Source organism: Balaenoptera ricei, chromosome 2 (assembly GCF_028023285.1).
Source record: "Balaenoptera ricei isolate mBalRic1 chromosome 2, mBalRic1.hap2, whole genome shotgun sequence".
Classification (NCBI taxonomy): domain Eukaryota; kingdom Metazoa; phylum Chordata; class Mammalia; order Artiodactyla; family Balaenopteridae; genus Balaenoptera; species Balaenoptera ricei.
In genome coordinates, this window is record NC_082640.1 from 128,457,260 (window position 1) to 128,472,877 (window position 15,618).

The following is a 15,618-nucleotide window of genomic DNA, read 5'->3' on the forward strand; positions in this document are numbered from 1 at the left end:
CTCACATTTCAAAGGAAATGTGAAAGAGCATCTCTAGATGTTAAAACTTAAGAAGTTAAATATAGGAAATAGAATATTAGTAAGTAGCATAAGGTATTTTAAAAATTTGAGCTCTTGTTGATAACTTGTTTTGAGTGAAGCATATTCAGTTCAATGTAATCTAGAGCTATATAGAAACTCTTTATTCTTCATTCCTGGGAAGTGTATTAAGGTAACCATTTCTTTTTTGACTCAGTTTGCTCTAGGAAGGAAAAATAGGATTTATTTTCATAAATTTAGGAATAGTTGGCAATGAAAAATTATGTAAGTTCAGGCAGTACTTGCCTTTACCTCATACCAATGTATTAGGAGCTGACTAGAATTAGACCAAAGATTTATGTTATACACAGTGGTGTGCTGGTAAATGTTTTAACAACTGGCTCTTTAAAAAGCAGGAGCCTTTATTTGTAGCATTTGCTGGGTTCTGTTGTGTAAATACTTCCACCTTGACCAATTTCAAGGTACCAACATGATGCCACTGAATGTGGAGTTTGGAGGAGATATAGAGTCAGCTCTCCTGAGTGAGGTATGATTTAGGTAATAGTAAGGAAGGAAACTGTGATAATTTGTCATTTAGCTAAGCTATGACAGATTAGGGTAAGTAATAGCAATTTCTTTAGAGATGGAAATGTTGTAAAAAGCATACTAATATTAAAGTAGAAAACAATGGACTTTGTACCTTTGTTGTACGAGTTCAGTCAGTTCAGCTTGGCGGTTCTCAATCACTGATGTCTGTAATCATCAGAAAGCATATGTATCATGAATCAGAATTTCCTAGTAGAGTCCAAAGGAAATTATAAATTGAATTCCAAATGACATTAATTTCTTAACCTTTTCTTTCTTCATCTGTTACCTATTAATATTCTTAAGAACTTGTTGAAATTGTTGTATTTTATTTGATGACCCTCTGTTTTAACTGCTGTTATGGTAGTAATTTATTAGATTGATTAAAAGGGAATTTTATAAGGAATTTAGCATGCTGACAAAAGAGCAAAAACTGGAGAGCAAAAATATTTACTCAAGCTTTGTGATGTTGTGGATAAAATAAAACACACCAATTTATTCTCAGGCATTGAATTTATGTAATCTGGCCATAAAATTAGCTAAATTTTTACTTTATAATGAATATTTTGGAAGTTTTCCTCTAATTTTAGTAATTTTTTTAAACATATAGTGTTTATATTCAAGATTGGTAAACATAGTTGAATATAAACTATAATGTGATACAATTACAAAAATTGATGTTTGAATCTATAGATAAAATCAAAACAGTAGAGTAATTTTGATTCTACTCAGAGAATTCATATAATCAGATAGTCAAATTTGGGGAAATATATATATGCATATATATATATTTATGTAAATGAGTTTTTAAACCAGTATGATATAGTATGTACTTGTGCTACTTTTATTTTGGCCTGCATTAAATTCTTTGATTCTTTTGGTTTTTTTTAACAAGTTTGTTGAAGGATCACAAATATCAGAGGTATGTTTATTACAGTATTTAAAATCCAATTGGAATAATCCAACAACTAATCATTTTAAATTAAAAAGGTCACAGAAAATATGTCTTAATTCAGTGTAGAATATTATCTTGATTGTTTTTTGAATTTATTTTTTATTTTATATATTTATATTAAATTTGGTTTTTTTCTTATTGTTTCTTTTACAATGCTTTAGAGCAGAAGTTGGCAAACTACACTCTGAGCTCTCCATCTTTTATTGTAAATAAAATTTTATTGAAACACAGCCATGCTCATTCATTTACATATAGTCTTTGCTTTCTCACTACATATGCATATCACTTGAATAGCTGGGACAGAAACTGTGTGGCCTTCAAGCCTAAAATATTTACTTTCTGTCTCTTTATAGAAAAAATTTGCTGATACCTGCTAGTATGGCTGTTATTTCAGTGTTTTAAAAATGAACAAATATATAAACTAGACTTATTTAACTTACAGTGTATGTATTTGATTACACTCACCTGATTTATCTTGACCAAAAATTCCCATGTCAGTCTTATAAAGTTGGCTTCCTCTTTTAGGCAGTCTGTGAAAAGCTGACTAGGTCCACATCTGAACTTGAGGATGAAATACTCATTCTAGAAAAAGAGTTAAAAGAAGAGAAATCTAAACATTCGGAACAAGATGAATTGGTAAGACTTTTGTGTTTGAGGAGACTGTAGGAAAAAGAAAGTTATTGAGTTTAAAAAAAATGATATGATATTGGTTAAAGTATTACATGCACTGTAAAAAAAAAAAAAAAAAAAAGAAATCCAAAGAATACAGAAGGCTGTGAAGTGGAGAATAAAAATTTCCAGATCCACTAGCTCTTTTCATTTGTTAGAGGTTACCATTATTATGTTACATTTCTTTCATATTCTTATAGAAATTTTCTATTTGCACTATGGAAGTAGCTCACACAAATAATTTAAGTTGAACAATCAAATACATAGTGGATTTTAAAAAATTACTCAAAACGTGTATTAAGAACTTTAACTTTCCTTTATTTGTCTTTCTATTTTAAAATCTGTCTTAAGGATGATCTTGATGTGTGTGAGATTATTTAGTAAGATATGATGCTAGTGGACTTCTTTTGAGCCTATATAACTTAAGTGTTACGAAATATTAAAGATGAGTTGAAATACTGTTGTTATGTAACTTTTGTATGCAATCCCTTTAAGCATATGGCTGAGAATGTTTCTTAATTTGAACCCTCACTTTTGGAGCAAAAGTGTTAGGTTGATAATATACTTAATATATATGGCATCTTGGAAACTTGGAGTTTAGTATATACTTGTTTATTGATTTATACTGCCTTTTTAGATGGTGGATATTTCAAAAAAGATACAGTCCCTAGAAGATGAATCAAAGTCCCTCAAATCACAAGTATCTGAAGTAAGTTGAATTACTTTAATAGCTCTGTTGCTTTTGAAAGTCACTTACATTTTACTATTACTTTTATAATTAAAGAATAAGGCATAATAATAGAATTCAGATGTATTTTAAAAATACAGGGTATCTGAGGAAAGTTCATTTTTTTCATTGGACAGTATTTATTGAGCCATTGCTATATACTGGTCACTGTTGAAGGTGATTGGCACTTAATATTAGTAGACAAAATAGAAAGGCTCTTGTGGATTTTAAATTCTGGTAAGAGAGACAGACAGTAGAAAGTTAACAGAATTTGCCGCATAGTACATAGAAGGTTACAAGAGGTTAAATCATTTGTCCAGGGTCATGTGGCAAGTTAGTGGCAGAGCAACTAGACCTTGAGTGACTAGACCTTGAGTCTAGGCCAGCCTTTTTTTCTGCTACAGCATGCTGCCTCTCCTATTAATATTGGCACGTTTTTGACTTTAATTCCGTGTTTCAGGGAGTGTGTGTAAAAAAGAGCTATTGTATTAAACTAATTCTTGTAATCTCAATATGTTATATTTTACTTAGGCCAAAACAACCTTCAAAATATTTCAGATGAATGAAGAAAGACTTAAGGTAGCTATAAAAGAGGCATTGAGTGAAAATTCTCAACTTCAGGAAAGCCAGAAACAGGTTTGTACTGTAAAGGGGGGACTCCAGCTTGTGAGTATGTAATTATAAACGTTCTGGGCATAGTCATGACTGACCCATGCTAGGGGCAAAAGTAGGCTCTTTCTGGAGACCACAAGAGCAGGACAATCTCCTGTGTATCCTATGGTGTCTCTTTTATATAGGATACAGAGGTCTGTATTCCTGGAACCCTCTTCCCCCAGGAGTGAAAGTAAGCCTGGGCACTCAGCATTTTAATAATAATAATAACAAATAGCATTTAGCACAAATATTCAAAGCCAGACTGAAGGAGGGCAGAGAATACCATGAGAGTTATTGCAACTGTGTGTCTGGGCCCTGAAGACAGAAGCAGTTGTTGTGGCAGATCTAATGAGGATTTAACTTTTACCTTCTTTCTCCGCACATATGTAGACACTGCCACATACCCAAATATATTTCCTCTCCAACTGTTCTCCCGATACAGTTATAATTTTTCAGTGGGAAAATTTTTTAATGATTACATTATTTATGATTTTCTAAATATTACAGCTGAGACACATGGTGTGTTCTGATTACATATTCCGTTTCGCTCAACATTTTATTTGCCCTAGAATTAATAATTGTCTTGTTTCTTTTATACCTATCTGTAATTCATCTGTAGTTCAATCATATATATCTCTTTTAGAGATTATGTAAATATTTATGTGTTCAAATGCTTTGGTTAATCTCTTAATTTCATTTTTTCCTTGAAGCAGTCCTTCCTGGGGTCTTCCATCCTCCTGGTCCAGTAGGAACTTGTTCTCTAGGTCTGTTATACTTCTGCTGTTCTGAGATTTCACTTCACCCCCATCCTTTCCCTTGTCTTTCTTCTGTGTTGGATCTTTTATTTCCTGTGTCCTACCTGTGCTTTTATGTGGTAAATTCCCTTGATTAGCTTCCTGAGAAAAGGTATAGGAGGTAACTTTTAAAAAACTTTCATGACTTAGAATGTCTTCTTCTTTCATACTGTTAACATTTTGGTTGGGTATCTTCTGGGTTGAAATTTTTTTTCTTGATATTTTGACATAATTGCTCTGTTGTCTTCATTTTCCAGTATTACTTTTGAGAAGTCAAATGCTATTTGGATTACTGAACCTTTTTTGTGACCTACTCTTTTCCCCGGTGGAAAATTTTAATATCTTTCATTGTTTCCAGTTCTCCAAAATTTCATGATGCTGTGCCTTAGTGTGGGTCTTTTTCTATACATTTGTTGGATACTCTCAGTCTGGAAACTTGCTCTTGATTCAGTTCTGGGAAGTTTACTTAAATTATTTCATACTTTTTGGGGTGTATTTTGTATGATATATGAAATTATTGAAAATGTCTTTTTTGGTTTCTTTGTGTCTGTGGAACTTTCATTCACTTATTCTCTGATATTTTTCACTTGTAAGAGTTCTTTGTTTTGCTTATGCCTTTTTCTGGTTTCATGGATGCAGTGTCTTACTTTGCTGAGGCTATTACTTGGTTTTTTTCTCTTTTTTGACATGTTTTTCCCTGAGTTGCCTTGTTTCCTTTGAGCTCCTTTATTTTCTGTTTTAGTCTATGTCTTTTATCTAAGAGTTTCTTTTTTCAGGTATTTGATGGTTCTTGGGTGTCTGCTCATTTAATAGTGAAGCTCTCCAAATCTAATTGGAAGCCCTGTGTGTGTTTTTCATGGACCCCTCCATAGGGTAATCTGGCTAGGGTATTTCATTGGAGGATCCCCGATTGTTGGTATTCAAAGACCATTTTCCACAGGGATGACTCCTCCATAGTTCCCATTTGGGAGGTATAAGCCTGTTTGCCAACAGTGAGGTAAGCAGCTTAATGAGGTAAGGAGGGCTGGTATCTCACTATTCATTTCAATAAGTCAACTTTCGCTTAATGCTTTTATGTTTTCAACTTGTTACTCACACCTTTACCTGGGTCAGGTGTCCCAGAGTTTCAGATTCTAGCTCTCCAGAGAATAACCTTCCAGGTTCTTGCCAGATGTGTGTGTATGTGTGTGAGTGTGCCTGTGCACGTGCATGTGTGCATGCATGTGAAAGACAGTGGTGTGTGGGGGGGAGAGGGATGGATTGAGAATTAGAGTGTGTGTATATGTGTGCGGGGAGAACATAGGGGATTTTCTAACTGCTTTTCATACAGACTTTTGGGCAGTCCTCCTCTTTTCATTCCACATGTACCGTAGTACTTGTGCCTCCAAATCACAAGCCATTCTGGGTTGTATCAAGTCAACCTGCTTTTAGGGTCTCCCATCTTCTGCCTTAGATTTCAATTCTGTCTGGTCTTTTACCGTGCTTCCATCTCTTTCCACTTTCCACTTCTAGAATTATCTTTTTCCTCATCACGTTTTCTCTTTTTCCTTGTGGGTTTATGCTTTTTTCCCTTAAACCTCTTTACTGTCATCTTAGTAGATTTCAGGAGAAAGTGGTGGTACACCCTGTGTTAATTTTGCTATGTTATCAATATAATCAAAAGTGACCTTTTGTACCTTGAAAAAAAAATTTCACCTAGATTGTCTTACTCTTTATAGCTGCTTTCATCTAATTCCTTTTTAATCACCAGAGTTCTTGAAATAAACTATTCTGTATTCACTGATTCCATGTTCTAACACATTCCTTCTTTAACCTTATACGACTGCATGCTGTGTATGCAGTCTCTTTAGTAAATCACTAGAGACCAGCCAATCACCAAATCCAAGTTTCATTCTTCAATTCTTAGTTATTTTTAATCTGTCAGTGTTGTCTTATTCTATTATACATGCATGGAGAAGGATTGGTTTTTCTTGTGCTAGGGAATATGCTGATGAAGCCTTAGTTTTTCAGAGAAACCCAGTAATTACTATTTGATAGAGTAGAGGTTTTTTTTTTTTAACATTTTAATGTTGCTATCCATTTATTTATTTATTTATTTATTTTTTTTTTTTTTTAGAGATAACATACATATTTCATTTTATTTATTTATTTATTTATTTATTTATTTTTGGCTCTGTTGGGTCTTCGTTTCTGTGCGAGGGCTTTCTCTAGTTGTGGCAAGCGGGGGCCACTCTTCATCGCGGTGCGCGGACCTCTCACTATCGCGGCCTCTAGTGTTGCGGAGCACAGGCTCCAGACGCGCAGGCTCAGTAATTGTGGCTCACTGGCCCAGTTGCTCTGCGGCATGTGGGATCTTCCCAGACCTGGGCTCGAAGCCGTGTCCCCTGCATTGGCAGGCAGATTCTCAACCACTGCACCACCAGGGAAGCCCCAGAATAGAGTTTTAAAGACTAAATAAAATTGGCCTTTTTTTTTTTTCATATATATATATGGGCCGATTCTTTTGTAAATTGCTTGCTGATTGTATTTTTTTTTGGTGGGGGGCGCCTATTTTTCTTAATTACTTCTAAGAGCTCTTTGCATGTTAAGGTTATTAACCCTTTGGTATATATAAGAATTTCGTTCTTGTTACTTGCTTGTTTTTAAATTTTATTTTTGCTATTTTTTGATTTGCAAAGCTTTTAAGCACTATGTAGTTAAGTTTATCTTTTATAACCATCTTTATCTTTTATTCATGTTGAGAATGTCTTTCCTGTAAAAGTATATACAGTAAGAGATTATTTGTGCAGAATTTGATCTGTTCTAGATTAATGGTATTTCTGAAGATTAGTTAACCACAGAATGGCACATGATTAAAAAAAATAAATTTTAATACAAGTAAGGTATGGCATGTTATATGGGATATAAGGAATGGTAAGGAATGGCCAAATCTAACAAATATGTTTGTCTCAGAAAGCTTTTTATTTGATATAAGTTTATTATGTAAATCAGTTGAAGAATGTTTAAGTGTCTGTTATTTTGCTTTACCCCTGTTTTGAAAGTTCTTTGAAAACAGGAGCCCTTCCTTCCTTCCCTCTTTCCTTCCTTCCCTTCTTTCCTCATTCCATTCCTCCTTTCCTTTCTCTCTCCTTCCCCCCCTCCCTTTCTCTCTCCCTTCTCAGTAACACATTGTGTTGTATGTTTATCAGTGGTACACCTAGGTATATAAATAAGTGCATCTACACCTACGTATGACAAGATAATATGAGGTACTCTTCCTTTTTGTGAGGTTCTATTAATGATACACCTTAGATATATAAATAAGTGTACCTACACATAAGTATGATGAGATAATATGAGTTGCTTTTCTTTTTATTTGGGGTTTGAATTTTAGCTTTTACAAGAAGCTGAAGAATGGAGAGAACAAGTGAATGAACTTAATAAACAGAAAATAACATTCGAAGACTCCAAAGTACATGTGGAACAAGTTCTATGTGATAAAGAAAATCAGATTAAGGTAAATGACCCTGCTGGTTTAGTGACTGAGTTAAGCTAGAATTTTATACTAATTTCTGAAATTAGAAAATTTTTGTTTTTAGCAGCTTTTATTTTGATAATTTATTTGGCCAAATTTGAGGAAGTGTACTTTTGGGCATACATTCCAATTTGTACCGGGATTGTTATCCTTGCTGCCTAATGTTCCTTGAAGACTTGTAGATTTGTAGTATATATACATCTATATTCCCTATGTCCTCTTTTCTTCTCTCCTCTGTATTTTAGCTTAGGTATTTAATGAAGAAAGACAAAGGATATTGGATTTTACCTTTTATCTTAAGATTGCCATCTTTTTTTGTTGATAAGAAGAGGTTGGAAAGAATTTTATAAACTGGACAAATGAAGTTATGTGTATTGGGTGAATGTCTTTAATACTAGATTAACAGATATATGTACTTTTACAGAGAGGAATACTTTAAGTAAATCTAATTGAAATTTGACTCCAATAGGAATAAAATAGTTGATATTACTATTCGGATTTGTTGATTTTTTTTTTTCCTACGCCCCGTCTCTCCCTCCTACCACTTTTTCCTGCCTACCCTTTTATTTTATTTATTTATTTATTTATTAACATCTTTATTGGAGTACAGTTGCTTTACAATGGTGTGTTAGTTTCTGCTTTATAAGTGAATCAGCTATACATATACATACATCCCCATATCTCCTTCCTCTTGCATCTCCCTCCCATCCTCCCTATCCCACCCCTCTAGGTGGTCACAAAGCACCGAGCTGATCTCCCTGTGCCTACCCTTTTAAATCTTATACTTTCAAGCTGCAAACAGATACTCAAGTGTAAATACTAAGTAATAAGCTGTATAATTAACATTCTGTAATCTGCCCAGTGAAGTGGATGTTTTCATCTTGAAAGCTATACATTTATGCTATTTATGTTGCTACTAAGGATGTTTTTAATATTCCATCTTTAGGATTTGTATTCATAATTTGGCATATTGTTTTATTTTTTTTCCCCTAAACTTACTCTGCTAAAGAACTTGGGACTCTTCCTAACAGAACAAGAATGAGATGCTAATCTCAAGCTCTACTCACAGTTGTAGGCCATGATATTTGTGCCTGGAACTCAAGAGGGAGGAGATCGAAGGGTGGAAATTGTAGAGCAGGATGGGTTTTTTTAGGTGGGTCCTTCCACAGAAATACATGGGACAGTCTATTTTATTCTCTATGGTGTAAGAAAATCTTCCTTTATTCAAGAAAATTGAAAAAAGTACTGTTGGAAAACCTCTAATGTTCCAATTCAGATTCTCTTTTATAATTTCCTTTTCATTATGTCAGTTGAGCTCCTCAGCTAGTTGTTTACTTGAATAAATTGAATCTGCGAAATCTGTGATTTTTTTTCATATATCATGTACCTCACTTGAGGATTTGTTTGACTTCACACAAAATTGACTCTCATATTAATGACCACTCTTACTATGGCAAGTGAGAAACATCACGTAAGAGATGTTTTGTTACTTTATAGTCATGTGATACTTTTAGCAAAAATGGGCCATTATCAAGTATTGTATTTGATTTAGGAATAACCAGTTTTGATTTTTAACTTGCAGAGTTTAATAGTAAATAAATGTTAGTTTTTGAGAGTGTTTACATATTTTATGCCAGGTGGAGAATAAGAGCTCCTGTACCGTCACCTATGTGGATTGATTTTTAGACTACAACTATGCATTCAGAAGTTGTAAGGCTGTTAGCATAAGGTATTACCCTCTCTCTTTTTTTCCCCCTTTGCTAAATGTCAAGTCTCTGACTGAGCGCTTACAAAAGATGAAAGACTGGGCTGCTGTGCTTGGAGAAGACATAACAGATGATGATAACTTGGAATTGGAAATGAAGAGTGATTCAGGGAATGGTGCGCACTTAGGTATTAAGTTATGACTTACCCTCTTTTACCGAAAACGATGACTGGCTCTTGTATTTCCTTTTAGTTCCCCATGTGCACCATGTTCTTTATATACTTGTGTAATATTCTGTCTCTCTCTCACTGTCCCTTATGGTTGTTTTGGCTGGGAAAGCACCTTTTCAGTAAATCTTTTTTCAGCCCCTCAGACAGACCTTCAGTCTTCTTCCTCTCTGTTCTTTTTATATGTTGTACATTACAGCACTTTTCACATTGCATCATAATCATTTCCATGCCTGTTTTTCCCTGCACTGTAAGATGATCAAATGGATGGGTGAGTAGTTTGAAAAACGAGTGTTATATAAATGAATGCCTCAGGATACCTTTTTTTTAGATGGTTCAGATGTTTACAGTACTTGAATCTTGGCCATCCCAAATTCTTATTGCCATTGCTGGTTGCAGTCTGGAAACTCAGCAAAAGTTAGGTTCACTATAGCCACTTAGTGTATTTTCAAACCAATTCCTTTGACTTAAAAAAAGAACATCTTGTTTTGACATAATTATAGACTCACAGAAAGTTGTAAAAGCAGTACAGAGAAGTCTCATGTATCTTCATCCAGTTTCCCCCAATGATAGTTCTTCTGACTTTTGTGCCCTTTCTCTTTTCTCTCCCTCCATCCCCCATATAATTAACGAATATTAAGGAGAAGGTGTGATTTTTTTAAAAGATTTTCTTTGATGATAGCATTAATGTGTTGGAAGAAAAGTACATTTCAAAGCAAATACGTATAGTTCTGTTTATACTTTTTCACTTCTGCTTTACCTTGTAAGAAATAATTCTTTTTCTAATGAGAAAACTCATGCTTTTTTAATGTTATTTTAATTTGGAGTATAATTCCACTCATATTTTGTATGCTGAAGGATTCTAAGAATAATTGAGACTGTGGGCTGGATTTAGGTGAATACCAAATCCCTGTTATAACTCTGTTCTTGGAGTTAGTGGTGAAGAACCTTGTTAGATGATACTATGGTACTTCCAGTGCTTTTTTAGTTTAGCTTCCTGGGAGCAGGTTCGAGGCTGTTTTGCCGTATATTAAATTCTTTATTGTAGCAAGAAGAGGGATTATAAGGCTCTAGTTGAGTGAACTAATAAAATCATTTGAATGTCTGTTGTGGCATTACACTGTTTTCTCAATTTATTATTATGTTTTTGTTTTTCACTATAGATAATCAACCAAAAGGAGCTTTGAAGAAACTGATTCATGCTGCTAAGGTTTGCATTACTACAAAAATATAAAGAATATAGAGAAAGAAATAAACATCCATATGTCCTAGTAACTGTTTTAAAAGTCCATTTTACAGTTACCATGAAGTGATAGAATTTTAGAAGTGACCAGAATTTTCTTCAATTGCTTTTTTCTTTTTTATAGTAACTGTTGTTATTATAAAATTAATATTGTTAATTTTTAGAATTTATCATAAAATTTTTCAAGGTGTACACTCATTTCTTTGGATAAGGAATATATTAAGAATGTTTACTATATATTCTCCCATACTTCCCTCTTTGTGCACTCTTCATCCTCTGGTCTCAGTATTTTCTGATCCCCTATTGCCTAATATCTTATTTTGAGAAGTAGGTATTAGATTCATTTTCTTGTGGTTTATTCCTAACCTTTTTCATCCTAGTAGTGGTATCCTGATCTTTATTGATCTATGTGAAGTCTTGGTAATGTAGTTTGAAGGTTGCTTTAATCAAAACTTATGTGCTGGGACTTCCCTGGCGGTCCAGTCATTAAGACACCAAAGCTTCCACTGCAGGGGGAAAAAAACCCCCCAAAAGACAAAAACGAAAAAAAAATCTTACATGCTGAAAGCAAGTAGCCACTATTCAAGCATCTGTCACTGATTTTCTCTGTTCCTGTTTGGGGATTTACAACTATTGATGACTTTGCTTACTTTCCAGGATGGAAGCTACATTGTTGGTTTGTGTAGTCTAGGCAATAATTTCATCAGAGTGTAAAAGAACTTCAAGGGATTGGGATGGTGTATTGAAATTTTTTTGTTTTTTTCGTATAATTGATTAATGTTGCTTTTCTTCCTTCTTCTTCTCCCATTCTTTGAAGTTAAGGGCTTCTTTAAAAACCCTAGAAGGAGAAAGAAACCAAATTTACACTCAATTATCGGAAGTTGATAAAACAAAAGAAGAGCTTACAGGTAGGTAATCTACATACTTATAAAGTTTTTCTAAATAAATACATCTTATAGAGCATGGTACATTAATTGAATCAATTATGGGGAGATACAATTTGATTTTTTTTTTACTTTTACTTTTGTCGGTTATCTGTGAAAAGTTAGTCATGAGGTTTTATTGTTGGTAAAGCCATATCATTTTCTCCATATTTATATAAAATTAATGGCATTATTTAAAAAAACATGTAAAACTGTACTTACCTTTGAATTTCAGTGTCATATGTGTGGTATGGTTTTAGTTGTTAAAAAGTAGCAAATTAAAAATGTTAATAGAGGGGTGGAATAGGGAGGGTGGGAGGGAGATGCAAGAGGGAGGGGATATGGTGATATATGTGTACGTATAGCTGATTCACTTTGTTATACGGCAGAAACTAACAACACTGTAAAGCAATTATACTCCAATAAAGATGTTAAAAAAAATCTTTGTTAACTGCAAAATTGATTTTTAGTAGTGGTACTACTGTATTTTACAGATCTTTTTGCAGAGTAGTTTTTTCCTTTAATGTACATGCATACTATATTAGCACATACAGGAATGATGTTAGACCTGTAGAACTGAAGTTTTTTATTGAAAAGACTTTAATTTATTTTGCTGATAGTGTTTTTTTCCTAAAGTAAGCAAATGCAGTTAGTTATGTTTGAAATTTTTTAAAGTTGATATAAGTAACATTCCATTTTGTAAAAAAAAAAAAAAAAAATTCACCATAACTGTTAGCATAAAAAAATAATGGAAGGACATCCTCAAATGTCAACCATGATTCTCTTTGAATATGGGACAGATTTCTGTTTTCTTTGTACTTATCTGTATTTTCAAAAATTTCTAAAATAAGTGAACTGTATTTATAATAAGACACTTTTTGAAAAGGTTGAACCACCAGAGATACAGATTATTTAAAAAATTATCATTGCCCTATTCACACGATACTGGTAGTTGGATTATTTTTGGATTTTGAAAAACATTAATATTAACTTAAAAATAAAGTTTTGCTATATGTAAAGCATAGTGCTAAAAGCCATGGGAGATTTACAGGAGGAAAAGATATGGAGCCTGCTTTCAAGGAAGCCATATTTTAGTACATTAACAGGCTCTCAGTGAGGAACTGTAGTAAGTGCTAGAATAGCAAGGAATTTGCTCACCAGTTACCGCATCACTTAATAAAATTTCTTGGCAAATTATTATTTTCTAAAAGTAGTATTTGGAGACTTTGTATGCTTCTTCCAAATCTTTCTTTTTTTTAATGGGTCATGAAAGATAAATCTCTATAATTGATCTTCTATTCATAACAGGAAAGTTCTCTTCTAAACTGTTTCTCCTCTCATCTTGCCTTTTTGGGTAATCATTTACAGTCCTCTTTTAAGATGCAGAGGATTTGAAACAAAATAGTTAAGGTAGAGGTACAAAAATATAATGAAGATTTAACTGTTGGTTTAATTTTTTTTAAAAAAAATAGGGATGATCCAATTTTAATAGAGATAATATCCAACATTAATGTCAGTTAAATGACTTAACAATGACTTGTTAAGAATTGTTAAGACTTAACAGTGGCAGTGGCTTAAAGCGTAGGTCAACAGACTTTTTAATGATATAGATTTAAAAATTTCTGTGGAAAGACAGATGTGGACAATTTCCTGCACATTTAATCATTAATGTTAAGGTATTTACTTAAACTAACATCTTGGTGTGTATCTTTAATTAATAGATGTTTTAGAATAATTATATACTATTACATGTAATTAATAAAATTTTAATGCTTGTTAGTATGATTTTGAAACTGCCCTCTTTAGTCAGAGTGTTTTGCCTTGTTTTAAGATATATGGTATAGTGGTGATTCATACACATTTTTGGGGAGATATCATCTCAGTCTTAGAGGAGATGAATTACGTTATGTTGGAAGAGCAATAAGGTTTTAAAAACAGTGGTTGCACTAATTATAAAATACTCATAATTAATTAGAATTGTTAATTTTAGTTCCATAGATAATTCTTTTAGGTTGAAACAAAGCTAAAGTTGGTATTTTTCTTTCCAGTCTTGATATGGTTTAAGCTAGCAAGACTTTGGAGCATTTGTTATCAGAAGATCCAAATTTCTGGCTTGATTTATAACACATATCAAAATTTTGGCTTAAAAAGAGGCTGGGTTGAAGTTAAGTATTAATGGATAAAGTTTTTACTAGATAAAAAACATGCATTATTCATCATGTGGAAGTAGTTTCATGGAAAATATTGAACTAAAATATTTGCCTTCAAAACCCTCATCACCAAAACTTTGAGAATTTTAGTGGCTTTTGTCTCCTAGACTGAAAATTAGATGCTAGAATTAGAATATTGAAGGTTTCAGGAAATTTTTTTTAAAGGAAACCTTTAAATAATTAAAAAATTTATAATAATTTATATAGCTCTTTAAAATGTTAAAAGGTGTTTAGGTGAACAAAATACCTTATAGATTTTCTGTTGCAAAGAATTTAGTTTATTAATTACTTTTGGTAATTTTTATTTTTATGAAATGTTACTGTGCAACTCAGAATATTTGCTCCTTTAATTGTGATTTAAAAACTTTTTCTGTAGAGTGTATTAAAAATCTCCAGACTGAACAAGCATCTTTACAGTCAGAAAATACACAGTTTGAAAGTGACACTCAAAAACTTCAGCAGAAACTTAAAGTAATCACTGAACTGTATCAAGAAAATGAAATGACACTTCACAGGTAATAAAAATTATGTTGGTAACTCCACTGAGTGGGAAGTAAAGTAGCTTAAAAATGTTGCATATGCAGCTTATGTGATTATTCACAGTTCTCAATTTATGACTGGGTTGCTTTTCATCGATTCATTTTTAAGAAAGTTATTTGATTTTGACACATTTTTCTTCAAGGAAGAAAATATAAATGATAGTAGACTTTCCAGGCTGCTTCACAAAATCCTCTTTAACTTCTAATAAATAGTCAGCAAATTATTGCTAATTAAACTTACCAATATTGCAAGCTAGGTCTGGGAATCTGGGTGGACATCTTACTAATTGAACTATCCATTAATTCCATCTCGGATATATATAAAGCTGATTCCTCTCCCCTGTGTAAATTGCTGCAGCCCAAGTGTTCCTTGTCTCAGTAAAAGGCAATGTCATTTGCTGAATTGTTCAGGGCAGCTGCTTAAGCCATCCTTGCCTTCTCTCTTTCATTCAGTCAATTGTCAGATTCTGTCAGCTTTCCTATGTCTTGAATCTGACCACTTTCCACCACCTCCCACACTACTATTCTGATCCCAGCCATCATCTGTTAGTACCTGGTTCATTGCAGTAGCCTCATGAGTGGTCTCCATCTTTCCACTCTTAACTTCCTGCATGTGTTTTCAGTAGCATAGCCCTCTAAAACATAAATTATGGGTATTGTCACTCTCTTGCTTGGAAATTCCAAGTGCCTGCACATCAGACTCAGAATTTAATCCACAACTTTTATCATGGCATCCAAGACCCTCTAAGATCTGGCCTGTGGCTACCTCTTTAATTTTAGCTTATTCATTTTCTTTTTCCCTCACTATCTTCCAGCCATGCTGGCCTTTTTGATGATCTTTAGCATGCCAAGCAC

The 15,618-nt window shown here is 33.2% G+C and overlaps 1 protein-coding gene across 9 annotated transcripts in view; it reads left to right on the forward strand.

Moving 5' to 3' along the window:
- MIA2 (MIA SH3 domain ER export factor 2) overlaps window positions 1–15,618 on the forward strand; it is a 104,732-nt gene that overhangs the window by 54,092 nt on the left and 35,022 nt on the right. For 7 of the 9 annotated variants that reach the window (XM_059914139.1, XM_059914142.1, XM_059914148.1 and 4 more), the window contains 9 exons: window positions 1,499–1,525; window positions 2,084–2,194; window positions 2,865–2,936; window positions 3,486–3,590; window positions 7,776–7,898; window positions 9,689–9,809; window positions 11,012–11,058; window positions 11,909–11,999; window positions 14,601–14,739. In XM_059914139.1, the coding sequence (XP_059770122.1) occupies window positions 1,499–1,525; window positions 2,084–2,194; window positions 2,865–2,936; window positions 3,486–3,590; window positions 7,776–7,898; window positions 9,689–9,809; window positions 11,012–11,058; window positions 11,909–11,999; window positions 14,601–14,739 (836 nt within the window). The remainder of the gene's footprint in view (window positions 1–1,498; window positions 1,526–2,083; window positions 2,195–2,864; window positions 2,937–3,485; window positions 3,591–7,775; window positions 7,899–9,688; window positions 9,810–11,011; window positions 11,059–11,908; window positions 12,000–14,600; window positions 14,740–15,618) is intronic. The other 2 variants (XM_059914141.1, XM_059914143.1) reach the window with 1 other exon arrangement.